This window comes from Acipenser ruthenus, chromosome 13 (assembly GCF_902713425.1).
Source record: "Acipenser ruthenus chromosome 13, fAciRut3.2 maternal haplotype, whole genome shotgun sequence".
NCBI lineage: Eukaryota > Metazoa > Chordata > Actinopteri > Acipenseriformes > Acipenseridae > Acipenser > Acipenser ruthenus.
The window spans coordinates 7195134-7212254 of record NC_081201.1 but is presented as its reverse complement, the minus strand read 5'-3'; the positions used below and the strand labels follow the sequence as shown (position 1 = coordinate 7212254).

Genomic DNA, 17121 nt, shown 5'->3' with positions numbered 1-17121 from the left:
GTCCAGAGCCCTAACCACTACTCCACACTGCTACCTACAGTAGCTCATGTTTCTCCACCATAAAGAAAAATAAAATAACTGAGGTAAACTATCTTACCGTCCTACCAGTCCCTTACGGTCTTACCACCCAAGTAATAAGCAAGTATGATGAAACAATTGCCATTCCCCAGTGATAGGCGATGTGCTGTATTTTGGTTTATACACCAGTTAAAACTATCAGCACTCATCTGCTCTGTAGCATTGTTTACTGCGATCTTCGGCCAACATAGAAACACAGCACACGACAAGCCCAAGTCCATTGGAAATCATTTTATTTGCAGGTGCCTTTACATGTTTTAGAAAAAGAATCCCAGGATTTTGCCTCCTGTGTGTTTTCGCCTGGCTTCCTCATGGTCCATGATGCCAGCTGAGGTGGTCAAAACAATGTATCTGCAGGACGGAGAGGGAGGTTACACAGGTGCACGCACAAAACAACTTTGCATCTACCAACAAGGCATTTTGTCAAGACAAATGTCACTGGGCATTTGGCAGATGACTCTGCCCTCTACTTACAACACAAGACAGCACTCGTGAAATGTCTACATTTAAAGCAGACAGTGGGATCTGCCATTATTTGATGGAGCATGCCAATTACCTTAATTTTACAGGTGTGACTGCTATTAGACAGCCTATATCTCTGCCCATCTACCAGCACTCATATATATGAAACCGTGCTAACCAGGACAAAACTATACAGGGAATGGCACAGGTATATCCAAGGATCCCATAGGTATATCCAAAAAACTATGTAGCAGTCTAGAGCCATAATAGTTGTCTGCATCTTTGTTTTGGACACTCACCCAAACTGACGAGAAGGTAGCAGGTTGTTCTGCCACTTCTCCAGATCCTTGATTTGAACATCAAATCTGGGGCTAATGACGCCACACTAGAAAAACCAAACAAGATCAATCAGATACATAATCCTCATCAAAGCAGCAAGAATGTGTTAACTCCCAACAGGAATCATTGTTTATCAGATGTATTTGTTATTTGAGGAGTGATATAATTAGTTTACTTTAGCTGGGGCTATGAGCTCCTGGCTAATCTATACTCCTGTTTTCCAGTATCAAGGCCATTTAAATCACAAATCGGGGCTCTCTTCAAATGACATTATAATTGCAGTTTCCTAAACTGTAAAATACATGTCTATTACTATCTGTTATGGATAAATGTAGCCAGCACTCAGTAGCATGATGTGCAGTTTTAACTACTGGCTCGGCTGAACAAGGCACAGCACCAGAGTGCACAATGTAATTTATACATCACAGTCCTTTTCACAAATACTCCACATCACTATAAATTAGGTACAGAAAAACCAACAGCGGTCCTAAAGGGCTATTCATTTCATACACTTTTTTGAATATTAAACAAACACAAAAAAGCTAAGTACCACTGTTCCAGGAATTGTATAACTTAATTAGGGTCCATGAAGTTATACTAAACTGCGCATGAAGTAGACACTTTAATTAGTTGTATTTAACAGATCCTTATAGGTTTATTTTTTAGCTATGCTTTACAGCACTGGGGGGGGGGGGGGCATGCAGACTGTGTCCTGGGGGGGGGGGGGGAGCCGTTAAAAGATTCAGGACCAATCAGAGGGTTGCATACAATGCTTGTAGCGATCCCGCCCTCTGGCAGACTGGTATACAGAACAGGTTAAAGAAGCGCTGGACGAGGGAAAGAATGTGTTAGATGTCAAAGTGGATATGAGAATGGCAAAAGTAGACCGGACATTTCCATCTGTGGATGTAAAAAAAAAAAGTCTGGAATTTACAAGATTCCAGAACCCAGGCAGTGTAAACAGTGCCTGCCACTGCAGTAGGACTACTTTTTTTTTTTTTTTAAATGTTAAGGTTTTGTTTTTTTTTGTTTGTTTTTTAACCAGGTTTAATTAAGTAACAGCGAAAACTGTTGGTGTCAGACTTGTTAGAAAGTCCGTAACAAAATGGTTGATTGTTATTGTCAATACGTTGTAGATACGACTTAATGAAGACACCCACCATGCAGGTATCGCAAAGTCCAGATACAAAACACATTTAAATAAATTGATTTTGCCAGTGCTTGCTAGTCTTTTAACCAGTTTTAAATTTCGAATCAAATTAAAGCATTTTCGTTTCTGCTTTATTGTCCTGCAATTACTGCATGATACATTGATCATTCCACTGTGTTGTTGTGAACCATAGCTAAGTTTTAAAACAGAGATAGCAAATAATTATTGTTAAAGTTTACTGGTACCTTAAAATTAAAGGCCATATAAGAATGATAAATACTGTAACTGATTTTTAGAAGGCTGCCTTCGTGTTCTCCAAGTTGCTAAAGTGACATTGTAGGCGTTATAACGAGTTACTGTAAGTGAGATACTGTTTTAGCAGACATACTTCATTAAGTAAACATTATATAAGTTTTTGGAATTAAAGGTATAAATGCAAAACTGTGTGGCTTTTCTTTGTGAACGTGCTATGTAAAAAAAAACAATTCAAAAACCGTCAAAGTCCCCCAAGGTAGCAAATCCGCCGAATTTAATACCAGCCAATGTCCCATTATACGGTATATATTAACTTAAAACAAATCTTTCTGCTGACACCTCCAGGCATGTCAAAGTTTGTAGATGTGCATCTGTCTGGTGCCTTTTAAGCTTGCATACCTTTAGAGTACCACAGACAAAGGGAAGGGAGGGGGGGGCAAGGTCCAGAAAGTTTGAGAACCACTGCTTTACACCACAAAACCAAATGGAAATAAAGGCTTACCTTGTTTAGTCTGCCTGTGAGATTAACAACAATTTTTCCAGCTCTGTGGTCATCGATAATCTCGAACTCGCCAATGTAGCCTGGAAGAAGCAAAGCAAGTGAGTTGCAATACATGCATCATACACCATGAATACACTCCACACTGTGATTGTGCTTTGGAGAAAAAGTAAAAAGATCAGTCTGCTGCTTCAATAGTTTTTGTCCAAGTGTGTTTCATCCCACTACATTTATTTGCAGCGATCATCCAAGTCCACATATTCTAGACAATTATCTGTAGTTATGTGTGCTTTGCACTGAAAAAGTGGAATTACTTTTTGGAGTAATCTTACTGAAACAATTGACTGTTGGGAACCACTGCATCTTAAATCTTTAATACCTACTAAAACACTCACTACTGTACAAACATTACAAAAAACATCCTTATTAATGTTCTACTGTATCATTCACTACATATGGGACAGATGTAGTTCTACTACACAAGTCTTTTTTGAAATGCATGGAATCCAAAAGTAAAAGATATTATAAAACCAAGTGTTTATGACAACCCATGCCTGTAAACCAGATTTCTATGTGACTTTTGGCTTATTGGTTACCCTGTACTGTGGAAAGCATTGGTGTGTAACTTGCATGAAGTAAAGCTTTGGCCTTCTGGTATCTATGCTGTTTGTGTTGCTTGGATTTATTTCTGCATATGTGGAATTCCGTCGAATGTGCTGTGCAGTCTGCACAACATTTGATAGTACTGGACCGGGATTGGATCCACAGCAGTAGAACACGCATCTTTCCACTGCACTCACCGTGCTTCATCATGACTGTCAGGAAGCGCACTATGACTTTGGAGCAGGGTCGGATCAGAACCTGTCGTTTTCCACGTTTCTCAGCATTGTTGATGCTTTTCAGCGCATCGGCGAGTACATTCATGCGCACCATGATGCCTACAGACCAAAGAAATTACAGTTAAAAAACACTATTGTGGGGTACTTTAATACAGTTAACAGTTGAACACAGGGCATAGTCGGTGTCCATGTAGAGATCCTACAAGTGTTAGCCATCTGCTGTGACAATACTTTAATGATATAACCCATTCCTGCACAATAATATTGAGTATTTGACCCCCCCCCCCCCCCCAAGACCAAAATTAACATCCAGTATTAACCACACCAGGCCCTAGTCTCTAAAACTATGATATTCAGCCACCAAACTATTGGGAAAAAAATGTGTTTAGAACTACCATCATTGGCAAGTTTAACCACAGATGAAGTAACAACAAGCATCCAAAAAAATTGATCTTAACTAGTTACCACATTTTGCAGCAAAATATCTCAATTTCCAAACATTGTTGTATTGCAAATTATCCCTGCTCCTAATTCAGAGCAATCTATTGTTCTTTAATTACATTAGGAGTAGGCCAGCCCATCCACTGCACTTGACAGCAAAACCCCCAATACACTAAATAAAAACATTTGGCAAAACAAATAGGATACAGCAGTAAACGAAAGCTGGAAAGCTCCTAAAGAGTTTGCAATCAATTTCAGAGCATATATCGACCATGCCTTTGTACCATTCTGAAATGATAGTTCAAATCAATTTCAAAATCACCAAATGTATACAGATCAAAATGCAGTATCCTGACAAACTGGGCCTAGCCAACTCACTCATTCCAGCAACAGTCACCACATACCACACATCTTTTCGATTAGACAGTACATTCACACACACCAAGAACAACACGCAAATAAACAAATCACAACAAACGCATTTAGAAATGTAAAATTCCAGTTATACAAAGATCAAACATGGACAGACTGCTACCAATGTGTCAAAGATCTGTACTTTATGTACACTGGACTACAGACGGGACAACACACCTGAACGTATAAATTCGATAGAGCCGGGGACCAAGGTAAGGGTCCGAAAGAGACCCACAACTCAACTTCGCCACTTTAAGCAAAAAGGCCGCCGTGTAAAAAACATTAGACAAGTTCTAACCAAAACAACGCACGGTTTCAAATGTATACGTTGCTGTTTTAACATATATTCCACAAATATGACACAAATAACCATACTTTGTCTAGTTTTTAGTGCTTTCACGCCCAATATGTGCTTTCACAGCCACATGAGCGCAACACAGGCGCTAGAACCAGGGTGAAGGACTGACACATCGGCTTTGGGAACCATTTTTTTAATCAAGAATATTTGCTGCCCAAGCCAAAACTATAAAAATAGACGCTTAGTTTATCTGGGTTTCATTTGACAGGCGATACAGCCCAGTAGACGCTAGGATGACTGCGATATTAAAGGGATTGAGAAGGGAAAACAGTAATTGTCAGCCTTACCAGTTCTGCAATATGGCGGAAAGAGGAAGGAGAAAGAGTTCGCGGGGCGATTTGGGAAATATGTAATCTCGCGGGGTAAGAGAGAGAAGCGCAAACACGCGAGAGTTACATTGGGGCGTGGTCTGATAAAGGGCGGGTTTTGCGTTGTTTAAATATGCAAAATAGGACAGTCTTTTGGAACAGATTGGCTGCAATTGTTAAATTGGGAGGAGCTGCTGGTGTTTAGGCGGAGGTTTAAAGGGAAGTGCAGGACAACATAAACAAAAATAATATAAATAGGCTGGCTTTTTATTATAGTTCGGTACCAGAGCCCATCAGCGATAATATACACGTCCCAGATTATGGTATTATTTAGCATTATTGCTTGTTAAAAATTATATACATAACTTTAATAAAATGAATTGTATGAATCTAGAAAAAAATCCAGAGTTTAGGGTACACCTGCCCTGTAGTGGAAGTGTTAATTTCGAATGTAGCCATAGCAACCAGCAAGCTTGAAGTGCGTCGTTGTTCTAATCTTGTCCATTAGCAACCCCAGCTCCTACAAACAGCATGGGTAAGTTAACCTCCAGGAGCGTTTAAATACTATCAGATCTAGAGTAGTATACAGAAAATCCTTATAGATACACTTTGGGAAATACCGTCTGTCTACCTTGTCTGTATTATTCAATCTGTTTCCTGACCAATATTTGCATGTGTAAACCAGTGTAAATCTATACTTAGAAGTGTTCCCTCATTCTTCATTCCCAGCTTTCTTTTCTCTCCAGTGGTCTGTTACAATCTTTCATATAAGAAGCTAAGTAGGGCAGGACCCAGCGCTCGCCTGTTAAATGAAAATGTAACATTTATTACAATGGATAAGCCCTCAATTGCACACTGTTGGCAGGCCCGGGACTTTTTGATGATGAAACTCTTGAGGATAGACACCTATCCACGTGCCTTTAGTCTTACATTCAGAAATGATCAAACCTTACATTTTAATGGGATTCCTCAGCTGAGAAGCAACCGACAAAAGCATAGCAGTCGCTCTCTGCTTGATCTTTTCTGACGATCTGGTTTCAGTTTTTGGGGCCAGCATGCCAGCAGAAAGAGACCCCGCGGAGGTAATGGTGCCTGTGGGGCAGGGCAGCAAGGTGGACACTGTCCGGACTGCTAAGGGGCAGGAGATGACCCGGATAAGAGACCTGCCCCACCACCTGCGCTTCAGCGACAAACCCAAACCAGTGAACTACCGAGGCAGCCGACCCATGCACCAGAGCACCCTGAAACTGTGGGGGCCGCCTTCGCAGACTGACTACACCACAACACAGCAGCATGTGAGCCTGCCTTTCTTTACATGGTGTTTAAAGAACATTGATCAAATGCAACTACAGAGACAGCCCAGTGTCCATATTTGCGCAGTGAGTTACCAGCAGTTCTACAATACCATGCAACCATACAAACCCCTTTATTAAGAGCATTGCAAAACTGCAGCTGTCATTTACTTTTTAAAGCTAATTAAGAAATGTCCTTAAAAAGGTAATGCAGAAGGTTAGGAAAATAAGACTACTGAGTATAGTTAATTACACAAAATCCTTGTGATTATACTGCAGTTACAATTTATCATATAGTTTCCCAATATATACATTCTTAACTGTTTAATAGTCTTTCATGGGTGTTCTGTATGATTCTGTTGTTGTTTTTGCTTACATATTTGCCATGGTTGCTAACTATTCCAGCAAAGCTTGCTTTTGAAAATATTTCTCAAGGCTGATTGGGGTAAAGGAGCTAGGGCATATTAATTATAATAATATAATATAATAATCTTTATTTTATATATCGCATTTCATGTACATCTCAAAGCGCTGAACAATAAAAAAAACAACAATGAACAATAACAATTTGTTCATATAATAAAAGCCATTGTGTTTTCAACTTAGATTTAAAAGTGGTTACAGAGTCACTATCCCTTATGACCTGCGGGAGGTCGTTCCACAGCCTTGGGGCTAGACATGAAAAGGCTCTGTCCCCGAAAGATCGCCGCTTAGTTCTTGGTACCTTGAGTAGACCGGAATCATAGGATTGCAGACTGCGCATTCAGGTATATGGTACCAGAAGCTCGCAGATATAGGTTGGCACTAACCCATGCAGAGCCTTAAAAGTCAGCAGTAGGATTTTAAATTTTACTCTGAACTCCACTGGGAGCCAATGCAGCATGGCTAAGACTGGAGTAATATGATCCGTGAATTTGGTTTTAGTTAAAATTCTGGCCGCTGAATTTTGGACATATTGTAATTTTTTAAGAGAGTTTTTTGAGACACCAGCAAGCAAAGCATTACAATAGTCTATATGAGAAAAAACAAAACAAAGGCATGAATCAGCTTTTCTGCATCTGCCTGAGTAAGACAGGAGCGAATACGAGCAACACTACATAGATGGTAAAAATAAACTTTAGTTATATTACGAATATGCGCATCAAAAGCCAAGTTTTGGTCAAAAATAATACCAAGAATCTTTAGGCTGGGTCTCACGTCCTTCTACAACCAGTTTAAAATATCCACATTTATTTAATTGTTGTGAGGAGACGATTACCATTGCACTGTAACCCTTTTAATTGTGTATACAATGCAACTAAAATGCAGTAAATGTGCAGTATACTTAACTACCACTCTGCAGGTACCGTCCCAATTTAATACACTTCAGACATTTTTATAGGACAAGTCAAAGTAACTGTGTGTCTGTAGTCATTTTCCCTGTTCTCTGTCTACAGTATTTCTCTGGGAGAAGCTGGGGTGGGTGCCAACTGCCAACTGTCCCCAGACAAGCACTTTGTGCCTCTCAGCACCACTCTGATCACCACCTGGGCACCCCCAATGCAGGGCCACCCAATACATGGCCAGTCCAGTCCCACAGCCGGGAAGCTTTTGGGCCCAAAGAGGTCACTCCGGTATGTTTTAATAAATTGAGATTATTAAATAATTATTATTGTTTAATACACCTATCTGGTATTCACGTGCAAATTCACATTAATACATGGATTTTGTTGTGACAGCTTTTGAATCTTCTGAATGTGTTTGACCAGCATGGTTTATCATTCTTTACTATTTTTACAACAATTATCCACCAGGTTCCCCTGTTCATTCATGCCCATGGCAGAAAACATAGGCATGACTTATTCTGTATTCACTGTGTGAAGTGCTCTGCTCTCCTTTTCAAAGCACAACGTGCTGCACAGTGCCACAGTGAAGAACTCCCACCACAACCAGACAGGCAGTTCCATAAGGGAGGTGATCAACCCCACTGGCACCCAGGAGAAATACTGCACCACCTACTGGGGAGTTCACTGCAGCAGACCCACACGGCCTGGCTCAAGCAGCACCACTGGATGCCCAACCCCTTGGCACAACTACAACATCATCACAGGTACTGTAACTGAGTAAGGGACTCTACCCTCAGTAGGGCACTCTCCAGTACAGATCTGCTAGCAGTGGTTGGGTACTTCTGACCTTTTTTATCTTCATGTTTGTGTTTTTGTTATTCAGGAGAGGACCAGCCCTTTGCACCCAAAAGGAAATACAAGAGACAATCAGGGGACCGGGTATTGTGGCAGGCAAGGCGCTGGGAGACAGACTGCCATAGCCTGCGGCTCTATTGAAGAAAACAGCACAGAAAGGCAGAGCCATGCCTTTATCAGCCCCTTGAGCTTGTGGAATCACAGCTTACTAGGGAGCAAGGTTTGAATGCATTTGCTTTGAGACCTGCATAGTTGGTACACATCTCTCCCAACCTTTCAGCCAAATATTTGAGTATATTCATGATCTGTGAAACTAGACACTATTGTTTATCTTTAATCATAGTTTAGATATATATATAAAAAAAAAAATCTAAATCATTATCTAAAATTACACTTCATAGAAATTAACCTTGTGAAATTAGGTTGTTAATTAAAAAAAAAAATGTGTGATTATATATATATATATATATATGTAGATATATAGATAGATATATATATATATAGATATATAAAGACACACACAAGTTATAATATGTGTAACAACTTAAGTTCCATTGGAACAGGCTTTTGAGCCGTTATGCACATTAAGTTGTACTGTAGAATCTTTAAATAAATTAAACCTTAAAAGCAAATCATGTCTTTAAATTTCTACTGATAAACAGACACCGTTTCAATTCTTTACAATATTTTATTTCTTCAGCAAGAAGCTAGAAAAAAAAAAAAAAAAAATGTAAGACAGAACTGAAGACTATTGTCCATCTACAACATACATATACAAAACATAATACCAGAGGGGTACAGGACAGACATTTACAAAATCAGAAAAACAAGCACTCAAAACAGAGAAGGGGATTCTAGGGGTAATGAGAATGTCATGCAGATCAGGTCAGAGAGGAATCTGAGATAGGTTAGCAGTCGAACAGTGTTCAGTAAAATACAGCAGTAGAGTTAAACACTGTTCATTCAGGAGTAACAGAGGATTACCTTTGTACTTGTCCAGTTTCCTTCAACAGTTTCAGTGCAACATTTAGAAAAAAAAAATTTAAATACAGAAATCTACACAAACCACATTAGAGACTGGGACTGTTGGTGCACCTCAGAACCCAGCTATGTAAATACAGTGCTTTTAAACAGCTGGGCACAAGCACACTTTCTGGAAAGGATCTATCTGTGCATAGCAGGAATACAAGCCTGGCTTTGTTCATTTACATATTTTTGTTGAAGACAATGGTGCATTACAGCTGGGAATTGACAGTCCCTTTTTTGTGTGCGTGTGTGTGCGTGTGTGTGGGGGGGGGGGGGGGGGGGGGGGGGGGGGGGGGGCACAGAATTGTACAACGTGATCACTAATGAACTTTAACGGGGGGGAAAAAAAAAAAGTATGAAATTGTGTGAGTGGTATCTGACAACAGAGGGCTCTGTCTGCATTTTCAAAAAGCTCATTATGTAGTGAAACCGCGGCGGGCACAACAAACTCAAAATGTGCGGTTTACACACCACCTGCCCAGTGAAAGGGTTTCTGATTGGAGGATGTTTCATCCAAGCACAACCACCTTGAACTGAAGGGGGTTGGGGTTGTGGGGTGGGGGTCTCTCCTGTCCTCTCTATTACTCATTCTTCTTCTCTTTCTGTTTAAGCAGTTTGTTGATCTCCCTCTTTGCCATCCCAGCATACTTGCTGATGATCCCATGCTGGTTCAGTCCAGGCAGCAGCAGCAGGAAGCTCACTGACAAGGAGAAGAAAAAGGTAGAGGTCTCAGCAGTCAGTCCTCTGAAGAACTAACCCCAGAACTAACCACTATGACTATTTTCAAAAGAAATGCACAATTTCTTCTGGGGAAACAAGCAACTACTTGAGTGCATGAAGGAACCCCTGTAACTACCATTAATACCCCTTTCACACAGATGAGTTATGACAACACAGAACCGGCACTGATGTGGCATTTTGGTCTGTGTGAATTGCCTATACCGTCACGGAAACGTCTTAACTACAGTGTGAAAGGCTATGCCGTCACTGAATTGCAATAGTGGGCGTGGATTGAAAAGTTAACATCCCCATGTGATGGTATACCAGACGTGCTGGGTTATTTCAAATATAATGGCTGATCAAGACTGAGGTGGTAATTGGAGTCAGGAATAAGTTAAGGAATTGTTAACTTTACGGGCCGACGAGGAGGTGAATTCACAAACAGAAGGGACGGTGCGTGATACTGTAATTTATGGGCGAATCGCCATTGCCATGAAAACGATCTGTTGACCGACAAGTTTGAAAGTTGTACTCGCATGATCCTTTTGGCTGTGTGAAAGGGTTATGACGGTATTATACCAGCATAGATTGCACAATTTCGTGCTGTGTAAATGGGTATTTTAAAAGACTTTATTTATTTATTTATTTTTAACATCAGACGGCTCAGTAGCGCATTTGTGTGTGAAAGGGTCTTAAGTTGTTAATAGAAGGACTTCAAAACCCTGCAGATGTGTTAGCAGCTTTTTAACACAGGAAAACAAAACTAACAAGGGAAGCCCAATTTTTACACAGTGCTGATAAGGTTTTGCAGGAAATGCAGATCTGATATTTTCTCAACTCGAAAGGCACATTTTAAAATGTATTTTATCTTCTCACTAAACTTCCCACGTACCACATTCCTACATTGGTTCTGGAGTGTTAAAAGGAATGGTTCTCTGCAGCTTCAAATACATGGGTTTGCTGCACAGGTAAATCAACTTACCGATCAGGTACATAAGGAAGAGGTTGTGGACCTGCTGTCCGATCCAGGCCATCACTGACAGAGCGCTGATCACAGTCATGAAGTACTGAGAGACATACAAAAGTCAAATCCTGATTAGCATACATACACAGACTGCTGCCTTGACAACTGGAACTCTAATATCGTAGGAGTCAGAAGCCAGTTTCTTGATAGCAAGAATAATATTTGAAGCCAGTGTAATCTGTGTAACAGGCTCTAACCTGGTAACTCCATTTAGCTATATTACAACAATACAATTCACACCCGTCCACACCCAATCCATGTTCAAATCAGTTTCAAGTGTGTGACATAACTGAAAGAATTCTATACATCCATCAGTCTTTGCCGTCTCACTGCAATTTCTTACTGCACTGTTTTAAGGAAAGGCGTTTTGTCTGAATGCTTTTTTTTGGCATGCAGTTAGTCATGAATGAGTTGTTGGAACATAACATAATAGGTAGCGAAAGAGCCTCAGGGGACAGGTCAGGCTGGGGGCCAGACACGTCGTATAATTTCACATCTAGCTTATCAGTGGCAAGGCAGCAGTGAGTGACGCAGCACTACACTTTCCATTGCTGCAACTAGTGCGATATCAAGAGTTCACAGAACAGGAGAAGATCGCTATCATAGGGTAGTCTGGTATCAAGTACCACTTTGGGTTTCTCTTCCTTCAGGGTGAAGAGACGTCTCCACCAGCCCACAACCCTGCGCTGCGTCTTCACCAGGTTCCCACAGATCTCGTGGAAACGTTGCTGCTGCTCCGTGGTCCTGATGGGAAGACAAGAGGAGAACGTCTTCAATAACAGTAGACTAAATACCTCCGAGAAGTCCATTTCAAATCGTGCTTAAACGTGGATGCATTTTCTGCCTTCAACATTTTTACATGCTTACTGAAAGTGGTGTACACACACACAATTTGTATTTTTATTGCACTCTGGTAAGGTCTGCTGCAACCCAAAACTCAAATGATTGCTTTGCATCCACAAAATAGCAACAAGACTGCACCCGCTTTGAGTCCCATTGCCAAGTTTACTGAACCCTCTCCTATTTTTTAATACACACAGCCAAGGGAAGCGACAGCTGCTGAGTCGGTGTTTGACAGGCAAAGATACAAGATACCTTCAACAGCAACTGCCTAGTGCTACACAATACCTTGGGATTTATATCCCACATGGACAAGGACGGGGGTATTGACGCAAGAGGGGAATCAATCTTCTGAGTGACACAAATTTCTAAATGTCAAGTGCAGTACCACAGAAGTAGCCCAATGCTATCAGATCAGTGAATTAGAGACAAAAACAGAACACCAATCAACAGTTAGACTCTGTCCACATCCAACAGCCTTGTGTGTTTGATTCCAGTTCCTGCAGTAGAAATGTTTTATTTAAAGTGGTGGCTCATGTCTGAACAATCATTTTTTTCCTATATATGGAAACATCTCTGTACTTTTAACACCTCACTAAACCTGAGATTAGTTTATGTTAAGAGGCCTGTGCGAGTGCACAGCAGAAAGGGGGTTTGCTGAGAAAAGGGGAAGTCTTCAGCACTGTTCAACGGTGTGGGTTTTTTTTTTTTTTTTTGAACTAGCAAGAAACATTTATTTTGGTTTTCCAGCTCACCATTTGTTGGAGCCGAAGATCCTGGGTGCGAGAGTGGGTACAAGGTAGTCAGCCAGGCAGAGGAACATGACAGCGCAAGAAACCCCAGTCAGAACAGATGGGTCCAGATAGTAAATCATCCTGTTAGAGAGGTCAAACAGATCAGAAACAGGGACAAGCTGCTAGTGACTTCCAACAGTAGAAATATCCCAAACTGGGGACAGAGCATTTTAAACACATCATAGGTACACAGAGCAACCTGACCCTGGATATTTCCAGTTCTTTGCTGAATATTGCAAGACCACAATCATAGGTGGTAAAACTTGAAAGACAACCGGGTGGGACTTCAAGTCTCTACTATGACTCATGATCTCCATGAGATAAAGGGCTAGTTGTATCTGTTCTGAGGGACTCACTCCCGTCTTTGAAAATCATTCTAGTAGGTTCTATGCGGTGCAAGGTCACCCAAGATCTGGTGTGAAAAACCGCTCCCTTTTAGAGTAAAAACAAAACGTGATTAATGTCAATAGCTGAGATTCAAATTTTGTTGCAAGTAATATGTACATTTTGAAAACGTGTACAATACACAGCTCTGACTCGAACAAGGAGAAAGCACACTCATCATTCCATTAAGCTATTATTTACAGTCCATGGGTCTACAAGTGTGGCAACACAATTTGCTGTTAAATACTATTCCATTAAAAGCACATGTTTAATATTTAAAAGGCATTAAATAATGTCTGGTAATCCCCCCACACACACACCAGCCCCCCATCACTCACAGGAAGATCACAGAGACTGCTCCCATCATGGCAGCAGGGAACCAGGGCTTCACCCATCGCAGGACCTGATCCCCAGCAAGGATCACCTCCCCCCAGCTTTGCAGTTGCTCCTCCAGCTGGGCTGTCTCCTGGGCCTGGGAGGGAGAAAGAGAGGCATGGCAGAATCTTCATTCTAGTCCCTTGACGTGCATGAATCAAAATGTGGTCTACTAGGTTGCAGATTTTACATACATATATCTATCTTCCACCACACTGTGTTATAACGACCTGACATGGAGTGTACTGTTGTAGACACCAAAGCCTGGTAACACTAACACTGCAGATACACTTTTTATGCCAGTGGTAATTAATGCGTGACTGAAACTGACTCGAGCAGCTGATTCGTACTGCTGGTACAGCAAAACACAACCTCAACAAGACAAGTATTGTACGACTTTACTGCAGGGCGTGTGGAAAGAATTTACAGAGCGGTATTGACAGTGCATTCAATGTTCAGATATTCTGAGCATTCCTTCTCCAGTTTTTAAAACTTCGGAAGTTCTGTAATGCGTGTGCATCTACAAACGTTTTCAGCGCTGTATCAAATAAATAAATTTCGAATTGGTTAGACCAACATCAGACAGACAGGAATTGCTGACAGCGTGACCGTGCATTAACGTGAGCAGAGTCGGACCAACTGGTTCTTCTGTAACCCTATCCTGAGGCTCTGGCTCTGGCTCTGTGCCCGTGTTACCATTTGGAATTTAGACCTGGGTCAAGATTCAAACGTGTATGCTAAGGCGTCACAGACAATAAAGCAAAGAAATACTGAAAATGAACTACGTAGTTTGTTTTTTCTTCTTTTGACACAGTGCACATTTCTTAAAGGAATGATGTAAAGATTTACATAGTTTGCAACATTAAAATTATACAGTACCTACCCTTCGTATTTGCAACTCAGCCATTTGTACTGCGACCATACTTCTCCCTACCGCTTGCTATAGTACAAATGCACATATAACCTTTAATTGTATTTTTTTGATTTAATCTAGTCTTATCAGACACGACACAACGTGGTATCTCGTCGCACTACAATGTCCTGATCTTGCAACACTCGGCAACTCCCTTCCCCTTTCTGTATTTATTTCGCTTCTCTTTGCTGCAGCGCCCCGAACCATTTAAAGATGGCAGAACGGTTATAGATCATTATATATTTATAGACTTGCACAATAGCTGCAATAAGCTACAAGCACAACAGCCGGACTTGTCATTTTAGTCAAATGTAAACAATGCACATGTACGATCCAGTATTAGTACTAGCGTAAACAACGCGATTCAGAAATAAATAATCTTATTGACCTTGCGTACGAAAATACACGTCCTATTTTACATAACACCGCAAATAGCCCATGCAAACAATGTCCTAAATGTATCGCTGACGACTATAAAATACAACACGTACAGTGACAAAGAAATTGCGCTTTGCAAAAGCAACTGCAAATTAAGAAATGCATTAATAACGAAAATATCACCACTTACCAGAAGGTTAGCACTTTTGTTGTCTCCCTCTGCCATTCCTAAATGTTAGTAACGTTTTAATAAATAAAAAAATATCTAGGCGTGTTTCTACCACACTCTCAAACACTTCCCCTAACACCTAGTCTTACTCCGCACAAGAAACCAGCAGACACACCAGTCCCTTATATTATATAGACGCGAGCCTGTACTTACGCCAAACATGGGGGTTGCTGGGACATGTAGTTCTCTAGCACCTTTAGCACAGTCCGTTGTAGAGGAAAATCGCGTACCGTGAAGACTACAGTTCCCATAAGAGCGTTCTGCGCCACCAATATTGTTTTGCACTAAAAAAAACCTGAACGGCTACAATTACAATTCTACTTATTTTTTGATTAACCACAAGTAAAATAACACGAAAACAGGTTATACTGGCGATACAATATAACAGAAACGTAATAATAGCCAGGAGATGCACGATTGGCTGACTCAAGCAAAAACAACTTAATTTTGATCAATGAGATCACTTGGGGGCGGGACCTAGCTCTGAACAATAACTGGACATAATTTTTCTTGCAAAATGACTAATACTTTGAGCGGTTACTGGAAAGCTGCCCCGTCCGTTTATATTGTCAAAACGTTTGTCAACGCAAACCTCACATATGTTTACAAGAATTAGACAACACCAGTCAGTTGACTTTAGGTATGCGTATGACTGTTTTTGCCTTAAACCAGCATGACCAGTTACTGGGATTTCAAACAGAATACCTGGCCTCCCAAGAAATAAGACAGGGGTACCCAAACACTTTTTACTTGAGGCCCACCTGTTCAACTGCATTAGGCACTGCTGGCCAGTATTAACACTTCTTAAGAATATATATATATATATATATATATATATATATATATATATATATATATATATATATATATATAGGGCAGCTGGCTCTTTGAGCTAAATATATATATATATATATATATATATATATATATATATATATATATATATATATATATATATATATATATATATAATAGTTACTCCCGTGGCCAGTTTGGGAAATCCTGAGTTAAAGAGTGCTGATTGCACAGACACTTGCCTTGGCCTCTCCAGTCCCTAACAATCAATCTCAAGCCAAAAAACAACTATAGAGAGGACAAACTGAAACTTCTGCTTGCAGCAGCACTGAAAGGACTACTGTCCCTCTCAGAATGAATAGGAGCCTGGTAGAATCCACACTTCTAAAGAAGTGATAGCTGTGGTCAGCCAATGTGTTTTCATTGGGGGTAGTTATCTCCAATAGAAACACCAGAAGACAAACGCGCTCAGATCTGAGCAATAGACTTCGAGATATGAATGTAAAAAAGTAATAAGGGCATAGCAGATATTTAAGAGAAGGTATGTTTGGAAAGGGTGGAGTTGATAACAGTATTAATTCAGAGCCATTGTTTGAGCCAAGAGCCTTGGACAGAAGAGCATTCCAGCTAGACCAGCAACAAGATTATAAACCTCAGAAATTCATCCACCAATTTGGAAGATGTTTCAGCAGGAACTGGTGCAAAGCTGCACTGGAATGTTCTACCTGGTAGAATGTGCCCAGAGCAGATTTCTACTGTTAAAATTAACATTCAAGAACTCCCTTATAGATCTAGCAATGTACAGTACCCTGGTGAAATAATGCTTATTGAACCAGTTGCCTCCACTTTTTACATTTCATTGCTTACAGTCCTCCCTCGCCACTCCCGTTTTATGTTTGCATCATGTGAACCTGTTTGACAGATTCTCTATTAACGCAGTACTAAAATGTCTTTGCAACAATGGGGATTTGCCTCATTGATAAGAGTTAATGAGCAGTTTGTTTGTGCAAATGAAACTGCAGGACCCC

At 40.5% G+C, this 17121-nt stretch overlaps 3 protein-coding genes across 3 annotated transcripts; 1 reads left to right on the top strand and 2 right to left on the bottom strand.

The window, feature by feature from the left end:
• Positions 1 to 294: 294 nt before the first annotated feature.
• Positions 295 to 5230, bottom strand: LOC117417963 (small ribosomal subunit protein uS8). Its single transcript, XM_034030407.2, has 5 exons — positions 5123 to 5230; positions 3584 to 3721; positions 2787 to 2866; positions 840 to 925; positions 295 to 429 (listed from the first exon to the last, which is right to left on the bottom strand). Exons 2-5 carry the CDS (start codon positions 3714 to 3716, stop codon positions 336 to 338), a joined length of 393 nt encoding a protein of 130 aa, XP_033886298.1. The 5' UTR covers positions 3717 to 3721; positions 5123 to 5230; the 3' UTR covers positions 295 to 335.
• Positions 5231 to 5412: 182 nt separating this feature from the next.
• LOC117417821 (uncharacterized) lies at positions 5413 to 9349 on the top strand. Its single transcript, XM_034030166.3, has 5 exons — positions 5413 to 5678; positions 6185 to 6438; positions 7872 to 8048; positions 8320 to 8524; positions 8644 to 9349. Exons 1-5 carry the CDS (start codon positions 5675 to 5677, stop codon positions 8754 to 8756), a joined length of 753 nt encoding a protein of 250 aa, XP_033886057.3. The 5' UTR covers positions 5413 to 5674; the 3' UTR covers positions 8757 to 9349.
• LOC117417829 (ADP-ribosylation factor-like protein 6-interacting protein 1) lies at positions 9284 to 15416 on the bottom strand. The gene is made up of 6 exons (XM_034030189.3): positions 15260 to 15416; positions 13742 to 13875; positions 12981 to 13100; positions 12012 to 12129; positions 11344 to 11428; positions 9284 to 10341 (listed from the first exon to the last, which is right to left on the bottom strand). Exons 1-6 carry the CDS (start codon positions 15293 to 15295, stop codon positions 10223 to 10225), a joined length of 612 nt encoding a protein of 203 aa, XP_033886080.1. The 5' UTR covers positions 15296 to 15416; the 3' UTR covers positions 9284 to 10222.
• Positions 15417 to 17121: the final 1705 nt, after the last annotated feature.

Bases quoted from the DNA above. Each gene is read 5' to 3' on its own strand.
- LOC117417963 (XM_034030407.2), bottom strand. From the start codon at position 3,716: ATGGTGCGCATGAATGTACTCGCCGATGCGCTGAAAAGCATCAACAAT. The intron at 2,867-3,583 runs GTGAGTGCAGTG...TGCTTCTTCCAG, and splicing joins GACAGTCATGATGAAGCACG to GCTACATTGGCGAGTTCGAG. The intron at 926-2,786 runs GTAAGCCTTTAT...TGGTTTTTCTAG, and splicing joins TCACAGGCAGACTAAACAAG to TGTGGCGTCATTAGCCCCAG.
- LOC117417829 (XM_034030189.3), bottom strand. From the start codon at position 15,295: ATGGCAGAGGGAGACAACAAAAGTGCTAACCTTCTG. The intron at 13,101-13,741 runs GTGAGTGATGGG...CCTCTCTAACAG, and splicing joins GCAGTCTCTGTGATCTTCCT to GATGATTTACTATCTGGACC. The intron at 12,130-12,980 runs GTGAGCTGGAAA...TCTTCCCATCAG, and splicing joins ATCTTCGGCTCCAACAAATG to GACCACGGAGCAGCAGCAAC.
- LOC117417821 (XM_034030166.3), top strand. The intron at 6,439-7,871 runs GTGAGCCTGCCT...CTCTGTCTACAG, and splicing joins ACACCACAACACAGCAGCAT to TATTTCTCTGGGAGAAGCTG. The intron at 8,049-8,319 runs GTATGTTTTAAT...TCCTTTTCAAAG, and splicing joins GGCCCAAAGAGGTCACTCCG to CACAACGTGCTGCACAGTGC.